This window comes from Sabethes cyaneus, chromosome 1, assembly GCF_943734655.1.
Source record: "Sabethes cyaneus chromosome 1, idSabCyanKW18_F2, whole genome shotgun sequence".
Lineage (NCBI taxonomy): Eukaryota > Metazoa > Arthropoda > Insecta > Diptera > Culicidae > Sabethes > Sabethes cyaneus.
This window is the reverse complement of record NC_071353.1, coordinates 60,169,201-60,186,564: the sequence shown is the minus strand read 5'-3', so window position 1 is coordinate 60,186,564 and position 17,364 is coordinate 60,169,201. Positions and strand designations below refer to the sequence as shown.

At 41.2% G+C, this 17,364-nt stretch overlaps 1 protein-coding gene across 1 annotated transcript in view; it reads right to left on the bottom strand.

Annotated features, from left to right (window-relative positions):
* Nucleotides 1–16,900, bottom strand: part of LOC128745730 (endochitinase) — a 29,575-nt gene extending 12,675 nt beyond the window's left edge. The window contains exons 1-5 of the mRNA XM_053842810.1: nucleotides 16,798–16,900; nucleotides 3,517–4,280; nucleotides 3,253–3,450; nucleotides 2,907–3,200; nucleotides 2,370–2,852 (exon numbers count right to left, since the gene is read on the bottom strand). Of these exons, the coding sequence (XP_053698785.1) occupies nucleotides 2,370–2,852; nucleotides 2,907–3,200; nucleotides 3,253–3,450; nucleotides 3,517–4,280; nucleotides 16,798–16,900 (1,842 nt within the window). The remainder of the gene's footprint in view (nucleotides 1–2,369; nucleotides 2,853–2,906; nucleotides 3,201–3,252; nucleotides 3,451–3,516; nucleotides 4,281–16,797) is intronic.
* Between the last annotated feature and the right edge of the window lie 464 nt (nucleotides 16,901–17,364).

Below are 17,364 nucleotides of genomic sequence, written 5' to 3'. Positions count from 1 at the left end.
AGAAAAGATTGGGTTAAAGGTAAATACGTCTAAAACAAAGTATATGCTGGCCAGCGGAACCGAGGCCGAACGACACCGCTTGGGCAGTAGTATATTGATCGACGGCGATGAGTTTGAGGTAGTCGATGAATTTGTCTACCTTGGCTCACTGGTAACGGCGGACAATGATACCAGCCGTGAGATTCGGAGGCGTATTATCAGCGGAAGTCGTGCCTACTATGGGCTCCACAAGCAATTGCGGTCGAGCAGACTAAGTCCCCGTACAAAGTGCACCCTGTACAAGACGCTTATTAGACCGGTTGTTCTCTACGGGCATGAAACATGGACAATGCTCGAGGAGGACCTGCGAGTGCTCGGAGTCTTCGAACGACGAGTGCTAAGAACGATCTTCGGCGGTGTACAGAAGAACGGAGTATGGAGGCGGAGGATGAACCATGAACTCGCACAGCTCTATGGCGAACCCAGTATCCAGAAGGTAGCTAAAGCTGGACGGATACGATGGACAGGGCATGTTGCAAGAATGCCGGACAACTACCCTGCAAAGATGGTGTTCGCCTGAAATCCGGTAGGAACAAGACGACCAGGAGCGCAGCGAGCAAGATGGTTAGACCAGGTGGAGCGAGATCTGGCGGAGAGTACTCGGTGTCCGAGGAATTGGAGAGCGGTAGCCCTCAACCGAGTTACATGGAGAAATTTTGTTCAACAGGCTTTGTCTTAGGACGGCATGCCACCTAAGTAAGTAAGTAAGCATTGTCACGAGGGAGAATTTAGCCATCGACGAGCGCGGAATGAGGTGACCACGATCGTGAGGAGGAAAAAGCGCCAGAAGGAGGACAGAGATCGTGAGGTGCTGGAACAACTATTCTGGGCTAATGACACGCGCAAGTTTTACGAGAAATTGAAACAAACTCATAAAGGCTACACCTAAACCTGACATGTGTAGTGACAAGGGAGGGGATCTAATCCGAAACGAGCGCGAGGTAGTTGACAGGTGGAAGCATAGTTCTTCGATTAGCATCTCTACATCGATATAACAGAAGGAGGCTCAACGGAAGTTAACCTAGAAGTGCCTACAAACGATAACAATATGCCGGCTACCGATCTCAAGAAGATTCGGCGAGAAATCGATCAGCTGAAGAATAATAGAGCCGCCGAAAAGGACCGACTCCCGGTAGAACTGTACAAAAATGGCCAAGAACCGCTAGCAACGGCTGGGTAATTTCAAGGATTTAGGAGGAGGAGAACTACCAGAGGAGTAGATGGACGGTGTGACTTATCCCATCTACAAAACGGGCGATCGGCTAGATTGCTGCAATTAACGCGGCATTACGCTGGTCAACGCTGCATACTCCGCATACACGAGTACGGGTTTTCGGATAAACTGACGCGGCTGATCAAAGGTACCCTGCGGGTTTCGGGGGCACTCTAGAGTCCTTTCGAATCGCGGCAAGAGAATGTACTCTCCTGTATGTTATTCAACATCGCTATTGAAGGTGTGATCCGACGAGCGAGCATCGCAATGAGAGGAACGGTATTTAGCAAGAGAAGCCAACTCCTAACCTTCGCCGACGACCTCGACATCATTATTAGAAACCGTGGAACGGCGGAGGTAATCTACGGCAGACTAAAAATGGAGGCTTTGGGTCACAAATCATTATGTCGAAAACCAAACATATGGTAGAAAGTGGCTACAGAGAAAAGAACGAAAGTTTTTGATGAGTTAGTATATTTCGGAACTCTGGTCACCGCTGACAATAATAGGAGTAAGGAGATTCAACGACGCATCCAAGCTGGAATTCGTACTTTTCCCTTCGCAAGACGCTTAGATCAAGGAGCATACGCCGCCGCACATAGCTGACGATGTACAAAACGCTAATCAAACCGGTAGTGCTCTACGGACTTGAGACAGTAACTTTGCTTACGCAAGACATACGTGCACTTGCCGTATTTGAAAGAAAGGTGTCGCAGACTATTTTTGGTGAAGAACAAACAGATAACGGAGAGTGACGCAGGCGAATGAACTACTTGAAGAGCTTCCCATCGTACAACTGACGAAAGTTGGGAGACTACAGTGTGCTGGCCACGTCGCAAGGATGCCGGACGAAAAGTGCAGTGAAATCCGTTATCTTCCTCAACGGCGCCAGAAACAGAGGTGCACAACGTGCTAGATGGTTTGACCTGGTTGAGGTCAACTTGCGTATGGAGACGCTCAACAAATCGGCGACAAGTATACCAGGATGAAATACAGTGAAGAGGAATTTTTGATACGGCAAACCCCAGCCCCAATACCAGGTTTTCTTTTTTCTAGAGATTATCAAAAATTGAGTAAGAATGTAATCTATACTGTATTTGCTTCAACTAAAAAATTAATTTCCCATTTCGGGTACGTCTTGTTCTCTCTTAACGTGTTTTGTGCTATCCAAAAAACCATCATCAACAGTCTTCGCTTCTCCTTTACATTCAGCACGGTCACTGTTCTCAATCCAGTCACATACATTCAACACTGTATGGAAAACAGTGCCCTCTTTACAAGTAAATTCTACCGGTTGCCCGTGAACGCATCGGTAATACTTGGTACAGTCATCTGATGGCACGAAGTCTTGATTTTCTAAGCACTCGATCTCTGAGGGCTCCTCATAGTCAGGTGGTGCTGGAACTGGGGCTGGCTCAGGGTTATTATCTATTTCCTCTGTTATTGGAGCTGGCGTAGTCGTTGTTCTTTGCGTAGTTGTTCTCTTCGGAGGAGCCATTGTGGTTGACTTCGGACGACGCGTAGTTGTGCTACTTGACGTTGCTGGAAGTGGACCATCCTCTGTGCTTGGTTGAGTGGATGGTGGGCGATTCCATTCAGGCTAAAAAATCGCAATGTTCATGATTTATTATTTTTCTAGGAATTAAACATTTACCCTTGGCGTTGTAGATATGGTTGGCTCCGGAACTATATAGTCGCTCATACTTTCATAAAGCACTTTCATCAAAGCGTTTTCTGGTCCACATAACCCATGAAAATCATCCATATCTATAGCCCAAGTCATTGCACCTGCGTATCCTTTCTCTTTTATCCATCGCATTTTATGCTGAAGCGATTCAACGTCTTCGTAACCGACAAACTGCGTACCCTTATATGTGTATGGGCAGAGACCAACTTCGTCCCATTTTTTTGTCCAACCCTTTTCTTCATCTTGCACTTCCGTACAAATCTGAAATTCAAATTGTTGAAATATAAAAATTACCTGATTATAATAGAAATACCTCATAATATGCTAGAAAACCGGTGGCATTGGTGTAAGGTCCTGGGCTACCTCCACCAGCTTCCTTATTTATGTAAGATCCAAGAGTAGGGTTAGTTGTACTTGCGCTGAGAGTGTATGTTCTGCCATAGAATGGAACACCTATGACGAGCTTATCTGGTGGACAGCCATAGTTGACCCAAAGTTGAACACCGTCATTCTTGTTAAAGTGGAATATCGTTAATAGATTAAAAGAATAGTTTCGCAATAAGTGTAGAATGCTTACCACGTTCAATTTCTCGTATGCCCACTGATCATGCGGTCTTTTATACAAAGGACTGTGAACATCTGCGAAACCAGCCCAATTTCCGCGGAGGTCGTACGTCATACAATGGATGGCATCTAGGTTTTCGCATAACTCTGGAATGTGATAGCCCTCTTGCAGTCTAAAATTTGCCACTGGAACTGCCATCGTGATTTCCCATCCTCTAGCTTCTTTATCAAAAGCCCTTCTTAGCTCTTCCACAAAGTAATAAAACTTATCTTTATCTCCGTAGCTACCACCACGATCAGCTGCTCCTGGGTATTCCCAATCTAAATCGAACCCGTCAAAATTATAAACCTTCATGAATTGTACCACACTAGCAATAAACGAAGCTCGACGTTCCTTAACAGCAACCATCTGAGAATATTTTTTGCCTCCTTCAGCCCAACCACCAACAGCGATCATCATTTTTGCATTGGAGTACTTATTTTTCAAATTGGTGAAATTTCTAAAACCGTTCTGCTCCAAATCTACCTCTGGATCAATGACTAGAACCTTGTAATTGCTGTCGTCGACTCCGATGAATGAATAAATAATATGAGTGCACATCTCGCCAGGTATGTCGTCGATCGTATAGCGCCCCACATCCGGTCGATAGATTGCCCAATTACTGAAGTAACAAACTATACGTGCCGGTTTTCCAGTGTTTTGAGCTTCGGTCTTAGGGAGTAGTATTGAAGCCGCACTCAAAAGTAAACAAAGGAATGGCAGTGACGGTAGTGTACCTGTGTTGAATTTAAAGTAGAATCAGTCTTAATGTAACATTCGTGGAGGGTAAATAATAAATCACTATCCCATTGTTCATTTGCAATACAGTCGTATTAGTTACACGTGACTTTGCAACTATGATAACATAGCTAGTTGTCAATCAGTTCAAGCTTATAGGAAACATTGCGGTTGTTATAATTTTGGTGCTAACCAAGGGTGCGTCGTTATAGGTTAATCACTCTAAAAATGAAACCGGTAGTAAAAAAATCATTGTACATTACGACGACTTGAAAGCTGTTGAATTCAATGTTTAACGCAAAGATGCAAAAAGCACGAAAACCATGAAAATAGTAACAACACCAACTAGACCAATAAAACTAGGCTTAGAACGAAGAAATCCAAGGAATCACTTAATAAGCTGAAAATCCTCCCTAGTTCTACCTGTTTGAATTTTTTTAATGAACGCAAGGGATTTAGTCTGATGAAATTATAAACTCTAAAAAATCGATTAAAATGTTATTTCTCGGCATTTATTACAACACAGTAAGTTATAAATTTGCGTAAATTGTATTCTCTGTCAGTTCAGGTTGCACCGAAATGAGAAATATTTTTACATTAAGGTGATACGGTACTGAATCCCAACATCGCCGGAAAAAAGGCGTCCTTGTGAGGATATAGGATTTAGGATGTCCGGCCATGTTGGATTCAGTATCGTTTCACCTTTAAAAAAAACTAGGTATTTAGAAATAGAAATGTTCTTTAAAAAATGATCGATGATTAATACAGATTTGTCACATAGACTGTCCTATTAATATTAAATACAGCAGTCCCCCGAATAACGCGGTTTCGAATAAGAACGTTTCCAATAAGGACGGTCTTGAGTGATTCCATTAACGCGGTCGAACGTCCTTATTAGAGTCTATGTAGTATATGGGAATTGACTTAATTGGTTCCAACATGAAATAACTCGTGATCCTGGCCGTGTAGAAGGTTGGCGTCTACGACAGAGTTGTTCAGTACATCAACGGGTATTCATTGGATTATAGTATTGCTGTATTGTCTCACTACGTGGCGCTAGCGTATATGTAACACTCTTATACAGGCTATATCTTGCGCTGCTGACTACCTAGAAAGTTACGGTTTTCGGGAAGGTTGCTCAAATGACTGACATCTTCAAGATGGCATGAAAAATATCGCAGAACTGACTCACTACGTGGCGCTAGTGTCTTTGTGATTTGTTTATACAAGCTGTATCTTGCGCTACTGACTATCTAGAAAGTTGCGGTCTTCGGGAAGGTTACTCAAATGACTGCCACCTTCAAGATGGTATGGAAAATAACGCAGAACTGACTCACTACGTGGCGCTAGTGTATATGTGCTATGCTTAGACAGGCTGTATCTTGCGCTGCTGACTATCTAGAAAGTTCCGGTCTTCGAGAAGGTTATTCAAATGACTGCCACCTTCAAGATGGTATGGAAAATAATGCAGAATTGACTCAATGGACGGTGCTAGTGTATTTGTGATTTTTTTGTGTTTGTCATAACTCATGATTTTGCTAATGTACAAGAAGTTGCTTTCTACGGAAATGTTGTTTAAGTGACAGTAGTTATTTAACTAGTTGGAAAATTTGCTAATATTTTGCTCGTTATTTAACGCAATGTTGGTCGCTTACAAAAATTCTCTGCAAAATGCAACGTTGGCAGTCTTGAAGGTGACAGTCATATGAGTAACCTTCCCGAAGGCCACAATATTCTAGATAGTCAGTAGCGCAAGATACAGCCTATCTAAGCATATCATATAGACACTAGCGCCACGTAGTGAGTCAGTTCTGCACTATTTTTCATGCCATCTTGAAGATGTCAGTCATTTGAGTAACCTTCCCGAAGACCACAACTTTCTAGATAGTCAGCAGCGCAAGATACAGCCTATCTAAGCATATCACATAGATACTAGCGCCACGTAGTGAGTCAGTTCTGTGCTATTTTTTATGTCATCATGAAGGTGGCAATCATTTGAGCAACCTTCCCGAAGACCGCAACTTTCTAGATAGTCAGCAGCGCAAGATACAGCCTATACAAAAATATTACATATACGCTAGCACCACGTAGTGAGGCAATTCCGAAATGCTACAATCCAACGAAAAGCCCTCGATCTGCTGAACAACTTTGTCGAAGACACCAATGTTTTATACGGTCAAGATCACGAGTTATTCCATGTTGGAACCAATTAAGTCAATTCCCATATGCTACGTAGACTCCATTAACACGGTTTCCATTAACGCGGTCCCTATTAGCGTCCTTATTGGGGGGATTACTGTACACTAAAAAGTATCTAATCTAATCATTTCAAGTAACGTGCACCAAATTCAACTAAATTTAAGATAAACCACTCTATAATAAATTCAACAACAACAACTAAGTTTTGGCTGGGTTCCTGTTTACACCAATTGAAACAGCTGTCGCTATTTTTTCGATATTCAGCGCAGAAGTTTTAAAATGCGTGGCCTTTCTCGCGAACAAAAAAACGGATTGTGCCCCAATGAGGAACCGTGAGCGGTCTTTCGATCGAAAAACTAACTAACGACAAAGGTGTGAGTGTCGGAGCAGTTCAAACCGCATTCAGGAATAATGGAAAGCAGTACACTTTCTAAGATTAGGCAAATAACGGATTACTACGAGTGCTATTCTTCGGTATAAAGCCGGGGGAAACGTGAGCCGGCGAGATAACCCTAACCAACACGTATTAGAGATGAGTCGGGAAAAGCCTAACACCTATGAAGATTCGAGATGAGTCTAAGACTAATTTTGACCTATGACCAATCGAGATGAGTCTAGGGCTGATTTTTCAACTCTAAAACGTTGGCTAGGAAATCATAACCATTGACTTCAGAAAGGTAAAGTTTATAGACGTTTAATATCAATGACAAGATATGGTAGATACTGGGACGATTACGCGTGTCCAAACAAAGATTTTAAAACAATTATTTTCTATTTTAGCTTGTCACATTACATAAAGGAAATAGTGACTTCTCTACAGGGTATTTATGAGAGTCAACGTATCTCAATAACACAAACAACAATAATTTAATGACAGCACCAACAATGTACATAATATAATTGACCTGGAATAATATCATACGTTGAAATGTTCATTTCATCCAGGGGGAGGATGTGGCATCCTGCTATTTATACTATATTAAAGGATTGGCCTGGAATAAGTAATCTGTGTTTTTACACTTTATTTGAGTAGTTGCCGGTAGCGTGTAATTGGCACAGAGAGAAGGTGTTGGAGTCTCGCGTAATTGTAGTGAATGCTTAGTCAGACGGTTAGCGAATCCCAGGCAGGCTTGGCGTAGACTTTTCCCTTCGCTCTTTTCATTACTGCATCTCAGCCAAGCAAAATTCGAGCAATCTTATAGATAATTATTAGCTCTACAAATGCCCCATACACCACCTTTTCAAATTCTGCTTAGCTGAGGTGCAGTAATCAAAAGAGCAAAATCAAAGCGAAACGTGTATACTGCGATCAGGATATCACAATTGGAATTGGACTCATTGGAACGTCTCTTAGAGTGATGTATGCCAACATTATCATTTATGTACAGAACAGTTTGCATAAGATCGTTTGGGATTGATTTGAAAATTAAAGAATGCAATGGGTTTTTTTCTTAGGAGAAAAGTACTTAAACAAATCTTTCTAAAATAGTTCTACTGGCGAAAATGTCACCAATAGAAAGTAAAAATAACCAAAACGATAACTAATAAAACAGATAGCATCGGACCATCTGATAAACTTTCTGCATTCGTTACTGCTGAATGAAGGAGTTCTTTGACATCATGCAAATTTCGACCAACATTATGCAGAATCGGACAAACGAGCGAAATAGCAATAACAGTTACCTTAACGCGAAACGACAACCTGCTCCCTAATGGTCCTGATGACGTTATTACCCCGTGTGGTTGATCGCGAGATGAACCTAATTTTTCGATTTTACCAAGAAATTTCAACTTTCATCACTTCTGCTACGACGAAAATTCTTTTTGAATAATGCAAATTTTGACCGATCTCCGATACATGGCAAAACTTGGTAAACGAATGGAGTAACGCTAACGGTAACAATTTTTTCAAAGTGAAACAACGAGTTGCTTTCTATATGGTTGTAACTCACAACTTGTGAACCACATGCATAAACGAACTTTTTATGAGAAAGTTTAATATAATGCAACAATAATAAAAGGAAATTACTTTATTTATTACTACTATATAATTCACTTCACAAATTTTTCGCAAACAAAAATTTTTACTACGCAATACTTATATGGTAGCACAAAATATACAACACACCCGTAGTAGATATCTCTATTAAGATAGTTACTTAGAACCTTCTTCAGTACTTTAATAAAAATATATATTTTGGAATTGAAACAGAACATTTAACGAAAAGTCGCATAGTCCATTTTTAAAGTATACCTGTAAATACATAGCAGAGAATCATTCTTAACAACTATTAATTATCTGCCAAAAGTTAAATCTGCCCGTTTCTACAAAAACATCATGCAGATGGACAATACGTGTTTTGACCGAATAGAGCATCATCGCATTATTCCGCCAAAAAGCACAATCGTTTCTGAATATTCATTCGATCCCATTTGTACCCAAAAACCACGACCCGAAAAATCTATCGCAAAGCGTCCAATCGAAGATTTTTTCACGATTTTGAGTTGCTTAGTATACAAAAATAACTGGAGAGCCACCAATTACAAACAGTTGATTGGTAGAATCAAGAGATGCAATCACAAAGTTGACATGACAGCCGAACAACGCTCCTGTTCCGACATCAAACGGAAGCTTCGCCGAACAGCCGATTACGGAACGTTTTCAAATGTACACAAATTTTTTTCAACAATGGATATTGCATCTTTAATTACGATAAATTAGAGCTTCTTCATGTATTTTTGTCTTTTTTTGACAGCTTGAGAAAAAAATTCCAAAATTTTAATTGCCACCCGTTAAAATCTTACACATTTTGGTCATTGGATGTCAAGTAACTGTAGCAAAGGTTTATCCTCAGAGCTCATTAAACATCCTACCGTTGTATACTGAATTTTTCATTGCAAACAATCAAACCTCTTCCCAGGACAAAGTATAAGAGTGGCGTTTGCTCGATGTCCATAATGAAGCATCTTAACAAAGCAAAGCAAAGCCTAGGTGCTACATTCCGTTTCCAAAACTAGACCTTCTGGTTTTGTTCAACAGACTTCGCAGCCACCTGTTAGAGTGCAGGACAATCACGAGGCTAGTGCTATGATCCTATTGACTCTAATAGAGTCCAGCCGAGATTCGAACTTACAACGACTGGCTTCTTAGACCAGCATCGTACCTCAAAACCAACTGGGAGGTGTTAAGCCTCTTATACGTGGTCAAATTAGAACTAGTCTCCGCACCTCCTGAATAATAGATTGCTCCAGGTCAAGCTCGCACATGGTGATATCCTCATTTTGAATTCCGACGGATCTTAGCTTTGTTTGACTTATTTCGAACGAGTTGATCGCTCATTCGATTTTGCTAGCAGCATGGTAGGGTATAGTTTGGTATGATGAATGTGGCATCCTAGTATTTATACTATATTGAAGGATTAAAATTTTAAAACTAGTTATTGCGGCACAAAGCCGCAATATGACCGCGTTGACCTTCACATCTAGCAGAACAACAATCAGTGTACTCGGTCGAAGATGAGACAAAGCGCTATTGTTGTTCTGGCTAGATATAGTAACAATAAGCTATTATCAAACGAAATTAGTACCGCTGCCCAAAGGTTCAGCGCACACCAGCGAACCAATGAAATGGGCCTTTGAAACGGCCATACGTAGTACTTTTTTCCAGCAGAGAATCCTACACAAGTACACCTGGAGGTCACCAAATCAGACAGAATCACAGATCGACCACGTTTTGACCGACGATCGGCACTTCTCAGACATTATCGACGTCAGATCCTATCGAAGCGCTAACGTTGACTCGGACCACTACCTAGTGATGGTTAAGATCAGGCTTGATTTGCTCTTTTTACTTTATTTTTGCTCTTTTGACTATAGCTTCCCAATCAAACAAAATTCAAAACAGTGATGCATAGGCAAATCGTAGAATTGATTATTATCTACAATATTGTTGAAGAAAGTATAGTTTTATCTTTTATATTTATGGTGCTATGGGGCTAATACCCCGCTGGTAGCCAAAAGAGCACTCTTTTTGCTACCAAAGACATTGCAGCTCTGTAACACTATAAATACAAAAGATTAAACTATACTTTCTTCAATAATATTGTAGATAATAAGTAACTCTATGCTTTTCCTATAAATCACTTTTTCGAATTCTGTTTGGTTGAGGCGCTGTAGTCAAAAGAGCAAAAAAGAAATAAAAAGAGCAAATCAACCCCGGTTAAGATGCGCCCAAGATTCTCCGTTGTGAACAACATTCGGTACCGACACCAGCCACGGTTAGGCTGAAGCAGCCAGACGTCACCGCAAACTACGCGCATTCACTCGAAGCTGCGCTGCCGGAAGAGGACGAGCTGGACAAAGCCCCTGTTGAAACATCATCAAGACAGCCATTAGCAGTGTAGCGGAGAGCTCCATCGGGCCCAGAATCAGCGGAAGATTGGTTTGACGATGAATATAGGAGGATGATGGATGAGGAGAACGCTGCACGGGTGGCCAAGATGCGCAGTGCCACACGTCAGAACGTGGAAAGACACAAACAGAAGAAGATGCAGCTAAACCAAATCTTTCGGGACAAAAACCGCTACCTGAAAGAGCAGGAATATGCAGAGTTGGAGCAGCTGCATCGTTCGCCGCAAGTTCTACCAGAAACTGAAAGGATCCCGTAAAGGCTTTATGCGGCGAGCCGAAATGTGTGGGGATAAGAATGGCAGTATTCTGACCGATAGATGGAAGCAGCACTTCGACGAACACCTGAATGGCGCCCAGGCGGAGAACCATGGCGGCGGGGAAAGCGATTTCGACGGTGCAACAAACGGGGAAGAGATGCCAGCCCCAACGATAGACGAAGTTAAGAAGGCCATCATGCAGCTAAAGAATAACAAGTCAGCTGGGAAAGATTGCATCGGAGCGGAGCTTATTAAAAAGGGACCAAAAAAGCTGGCTGTTTGTATGCACCGGCTAATTGTTAGAATTTGGGATACGAACAGCTACCGGAGGAGTGGAAAGATGGGGTTATCTGCCCGATCCATAAAAAGGACAATAAGTTGGACTGTGAGAACAATCGAGCGATCACCGTTCTCAATGCCGCCGGTAAAGTGCTGTCCAAATCATTTTCCGCCGACTATCACCAATTGCGAATAGATTTGTGAGAACTTATCAAGCCCGCTTCGTCGAAGGTCGGTCTACAATGGATCAAATATTTACACTGCGGCAGATCCTCCAAAAGGGCCGTGAATACAGAGTTCCACCGCACCATTTGTTCATTGACTTCAAAGCCGCATATGATACCATCGACCGGAAAGAGCTATGGAAAATCATGGACGAGAACAGCTTCCCCAGGAAGCTCATCAAACTGATTAAATCTACGATGAATGGTACTCAGTGCTGTGTTCGAATTTCGGGTGGATTATCAAGTTCATTCGAATCACACAGAGGGCTTCGTTAAGGTGATGGTCTCTCAAGCCTGCTGTTCAACATAGCGCTACATATTGTTATGTACCAAGCGGATATCAACGCTCGGGGCACGATCTTCAACAAATTAGTCAATCGATTCGTCTACTTTGCCGATGACATGGATATTATCGGCAGAACATATGGCGGCGGCTGAACAGTACACCAGACTAAAGTGCGAAGCATAAAAGTTTGGGTTAAAGTAAGCACACCTAAAACAAAGTACATGCTGACTAGCGGAACTGAGGCCGACCAATGCCGCTTGGTCAGTAGTATATTGATCGACGTGAGCCGTGAGATTCGGAGGCGTATTATCAGGGGAAGTTGTGCTTACTATGGGCTTCACAAGCAATTGCGGTCGAGCAGACTAAGTCCCTGTACAAAGTGCACCCTGTATGTGTTGCTCATTGGCGTAACTAGGGGGGACTTAGCCCCCCCTAGGAGAGCTTTAGCCTCCCCTAGAAAAATTGACTTGGCCGACCAATAAAATGGTCGAAAAAAATGCCAGGGCTATAGCCCCCCCTAGAAATGACCGCTAGTTCCGCCAATGGTGTTGCTTATTAGATCGGTTGTTCTCTACGGGCATGAAACATGGACAATGCTCGAGGAGGACTTGCGAGTACTCGGAGTTTTCGAACGACGAATGCTAAGAACGTCGGTCTTCGTCGGCGTACAGTAGAACGGAGTATGGAGGCGGAGGATGAACCATGAATTCGCACAGCTCTATGGCGAACCCAGTATCCAAAAGGTGGCTAAACCTGGACGGATACGATGGGCAGGGCATGTTGCAAGAATGTCGAACAACTACCCTGCAAAGATGGTGTTCGCCTTAAATCCGGTAGAAACAAGACGACCAGGAGCGCAACGAGCAAGATGGTTAGACCCGGTGGAGCGAGATCTGGCGGAGGATACTCGGTGTCCGAGGAATCGGAGAGCGGTAGCCTTCAACCGAGTTACATGGTGAACCTTTGTTAAACAGGCTTTTTCTTAGGACGGCATGCCACCTAAGTAAGTAAATAAGTAGGTAATCTTCCTTATAGCTTTAAAATTTAGCTCTTCAAATCGATACATTAAAGGAAGCAAAAATATGGCCTCATTTAATGTATCGATCAGAACCATTATTATATGCTTCTGTCAGAGCAATTGGGAGAATTCGTGTTGTTCTAACAACAGACCTCATAGTCCCTAGACAAGTATTGGCGCTGGCATCGCAGGATATTTGCAGGTTATGTTGTTTTGCTATGTTCTGTACTACCTACAAATGTCAAAATTGTTTACATTGAACTTGTGTAGATCAATATTAATCATAAACAACGTTGATAGATTGAACACTTGATGATTTTTCTTGCAAAAAATGGGGCAGGAATACTGAGTAGTCAGCTGCAGACGTGGGTGCTAATTATCTAAACGGTAAGCGGATCCAACGGTATTCTTTCACTAGTCCTTTCGAAATGGATTGAGTCCTGATTCCTGAATCGATGCGAACAAACTGCAAGTATGCTTGCGTATGCTTTCAATTGTCGAGTCGATAACGACCTGCACCACAATTTGCAGCAGATATTTACCGGTTAGCTGATACAAACTTTTAAACCCGACACACCACACACTGCCGGGGGCAGATTCGGCAACTAATTTAGCACAAAAATAAATTCCGAAACGACAATAACTTTGCTGCTCTAGCCACGTATTTCACTGTGATAGCCGGTAAATCTGCGGGCTGCAAATTGTACTCATTCCAACACCTGCAGCTGCTCCCGGCAACCTGAGCGATTTCAAAATGAATATGAAATACTTATATTTAAACACGGTCGATTGTTTGATAAAAGGGATCCGTTACTGCTTCGCAAGCACCGACACCGGGCAGTTGCTTTTGTCTTTTTCTTTTTGGTAAACGTAAACACACTTTTGACACTGGTAGCTCAGAAGTGCTGGTTTCTTGCTGGAAGATGATTTTCCAGGAATACAATGGGAACACTAGCGCCAATACTTGTCTAGAGGTATGAGGTCTGTTGTTCTAACCAGTTGAGTGCGATAAGTATTTGGATTGTCGAGATAGGTATTCACATGTTACACATCTTCAACATAAACTGCTCGGCTGCCCCTTCGCAGATTTTTGAAGTACCGTGAACGCAGGTAATTCCGATCAGTTCCTAATTCCGATCACTCAACTAAAGTAACCGAGGCAAGCTTTGATCATGAGGGTTCCCATAAACTATGGTTTTTGATTCCATCTAAAAATCGACTACTTTAGTTGAGTGATCGGAATTAGGAGCTGATCGGATTTGCCCGCGTTCACGGTATACCAATTTGTTTGGTGGCGTATAAAATAGTTGACACATCAGAACCAAGTTACTTATTACAAAAGATTCAACCTTTTCGAAGTAATCGAGCACGTAATTTATTTATAGTACCATTCAATACATCTCATTATGGCAATACGATAAGTATGGCATAACGGATTGAGATGGGCAGTTACTTATAAGTATTTAAATTAAAGTCAATTCAGAAACTATTAGTAAAAATAAAATAATTAACATCGTACAAGTTTTACCGAATGCAGACATAAAAAAGCTCATATCCCTAATGTGTAGATATACATCGATTAAAATAAATAAATATTACGACGACTGGCTTGACAGACCAATGTCGTACCATGAAGTCAATTGAGAGGCTTAATACTGTTATCAGTTAGTTCTTTTCTTCTTTTTCGTATACTTTTCCTTTGTACAAAAAAGCAAATCGATGGAGAATTTGAACTGTTTTCGAAAAAATAAAATGGTTCCGCTGGAAGTCATTTTCCCAAAAAATCTACTTTTGAAATCCTGATCCGATCCTTAGTGGATGATACAAGTGTTCTTGTACGGTTTTAAAATTGGTAAAACTGTAATATTCTTTCAAATCGTAGAACATAATAAAATGAATCAATTTTTGTAATCAAATAATTTAGCATCAATTTTTTTAACACTAAACAATAATATTCAACATTTAATGATTATAGTGTACACTATGGAAAGCTGTAAGTTATACCGCAAATTAGAATGTGCACCATTTATTGACTGAATTTACGACTGCCTTTCCACAAAACTTCACAATCTTCATGATGTTCATATTCATTTCTTTCAATGACCAAACGATTCTACCCAAGACCAGCCCATGCTTTAGCTGCACATTTTTTCTTATTCGAACATTCTTTAATACCATTGACTCGCGAAAAATTCGGTTTCATGTTTCGTCCACAACCGGATTATTTTGAACTGATAGCTTTCACCGTTAATTCAGCGCCAAAAGCAAAAAAAAATCTCTTCTTTCTTCTCTCTTTTCCTTTCTACAATTATGCGAAACACTTTTTAAGCAGGTTATTATGAATCATTGTTGTGAATAGTTTTACTGCAACGTTATGATTTTGTAGTTTCACAAAACTAACAAAACTCGTAAATTAGTGAATATCCAAAAAAATGCCGGTATGATTGTTTCATTTGATCCATTCTGTGTTGGCGTCAAACCGACCGTTTGCCTTGGCAGTGAACTTCATGTTCACTGAACAATCGACTGCGTTTTGTATACGTTTCTTCGTCTGTAACCGGCAGTATAATTGATGCACAACGGACACTTGACACACCTTTTCCGCGATAAACACTTACCCATCTTGCTCGGACGAAGGCTTGCGTATGATAAACATACCGATCCCAAATAGAAGTAGTATTTATACACTTTTCGGCTGGAAGAAGTGACTGGCTGTCCGCGAGCTCTCAGACGAGCTTGTCCATATCCCCTAAATGTTTAAAATGCCGCTGATATGGTTTCGGAAGCACCCGGTCAATTTGCATCGCGGAAAAAGAAATTGTAATTAGGCTAATATTATTCACTAGTGCCAGAGTGTGCAGTTTTCAGCTAAAATTTAAATATTACATTAAATTTTTAGCAGATTGTTAATTGAAAAGTCGTAGGATTACTGTTGATTCATGTGAATTCAGAAATATTTATGCATGACGGATTGCATTTAAAATCAATAAAACTAAACGACACCACCCGCATACATAATGATATTTTTAAAGTCGAGCTCAACAGAATGCCGTCTATGTTTAGCTGAACAACCAGGGCCTGTCTACATATGCAGTTTTCTTGCAATTATCAAACATATTATATTGAAAGAAACAGTTTTATGTCTGTTCTTATAAGCTTCTCGAACGTTTCGTTTTAAAAGGCTTCAATGTGTGTACTATACAATAGCATTGGCGGAACTAGCGCTTATTTCTAGGTACGACTATATAGTCCCTGGTATATTCTCTAGCGTCCTAGTTGGTCTGCATATTAAAATTAAATACAAATTAAGGCATGATATCTTATTAGCATTTTCAGTTCAAACAGCAAAACCGTTTGACTTGACTTTGATTGGAATGAAATGTTTAATTGTTTAATTGTTGTAAAAAATATCATCTATTTGCCTCATTTGCCTATTTGCCGATTTGCCTCATTTTTTAAAAGATAGCTTTAATTGTGCTCTAAAATTTGCTAAAGAACTATCGATTGACACTCTTTCGAATTTTTTTTAACCTTTGAATTTTGACAATTTTTTAAAAAATATCTAAATATTACACTTTTTGTTAAAGTAAACCAAAATAAATTCTGAGCATAATTTAGAAAAAAAATTGTCATATGAACTTTTTCTAAGGCCCAACCGTTCTCACTTACTTTCTTAAATAGTTTGTCGACCAAACACAAAGCCTGCTGAAAAAGGTTTCTTCAGGTGGCTCCGTTATGGGCTACCGCTCTCCAATTGCTCGGACACCGAGTACTTTCCGCCAGATCTTACTCCTCCTGGTCTAACCATCTTGCTCGTTGCGCTCCTGGTCATCTTGTTCTTACCGGATTGCAGCCAATCACCATCTTTGCAGGTTAGTTGTCCAGCATTCTTGCAACATTCCCTGCCGTTCAGCTTTAGCAACTTTTTAGAACTGTACGAGTTCATGATTCATCCTCCGCCTCCATATTCCGTTGTCCTGTATGTCACCGAAGATCGCACTCCCCAACAAACATTTTTGTTGCATAACAGCTTGTGAAGCGCTTGTTACCCGCTAATTAGCTATTCAACGGTTGAATAAGCTGCTATTCAACAGAAATGTTTGTTAGGTCGTAGGTCCTCCTCGAGCATTATCAATGTTTAATGCCCGAAGAAAACAATCGGACTAATAAGCATCTTGTACAGGGTACATTTTGTACGGGGGCATAGTCTGCCTTAGTCGACCGCAATTGCTTGTGAAGCCCTTAGTAAGCTCGACTTCCGCTGATAATACGCCTCCGAATCTCGCGGCTGGTATCATTGTCCACCGTTACCAGTAAGCCAAGGTTGACAAATTTGTCAACTACCTTAAACTGATCACCGTCGATCATTACAATACTGCCCAAGAGGCGTCGGTCGGCAGCGGTTCCACT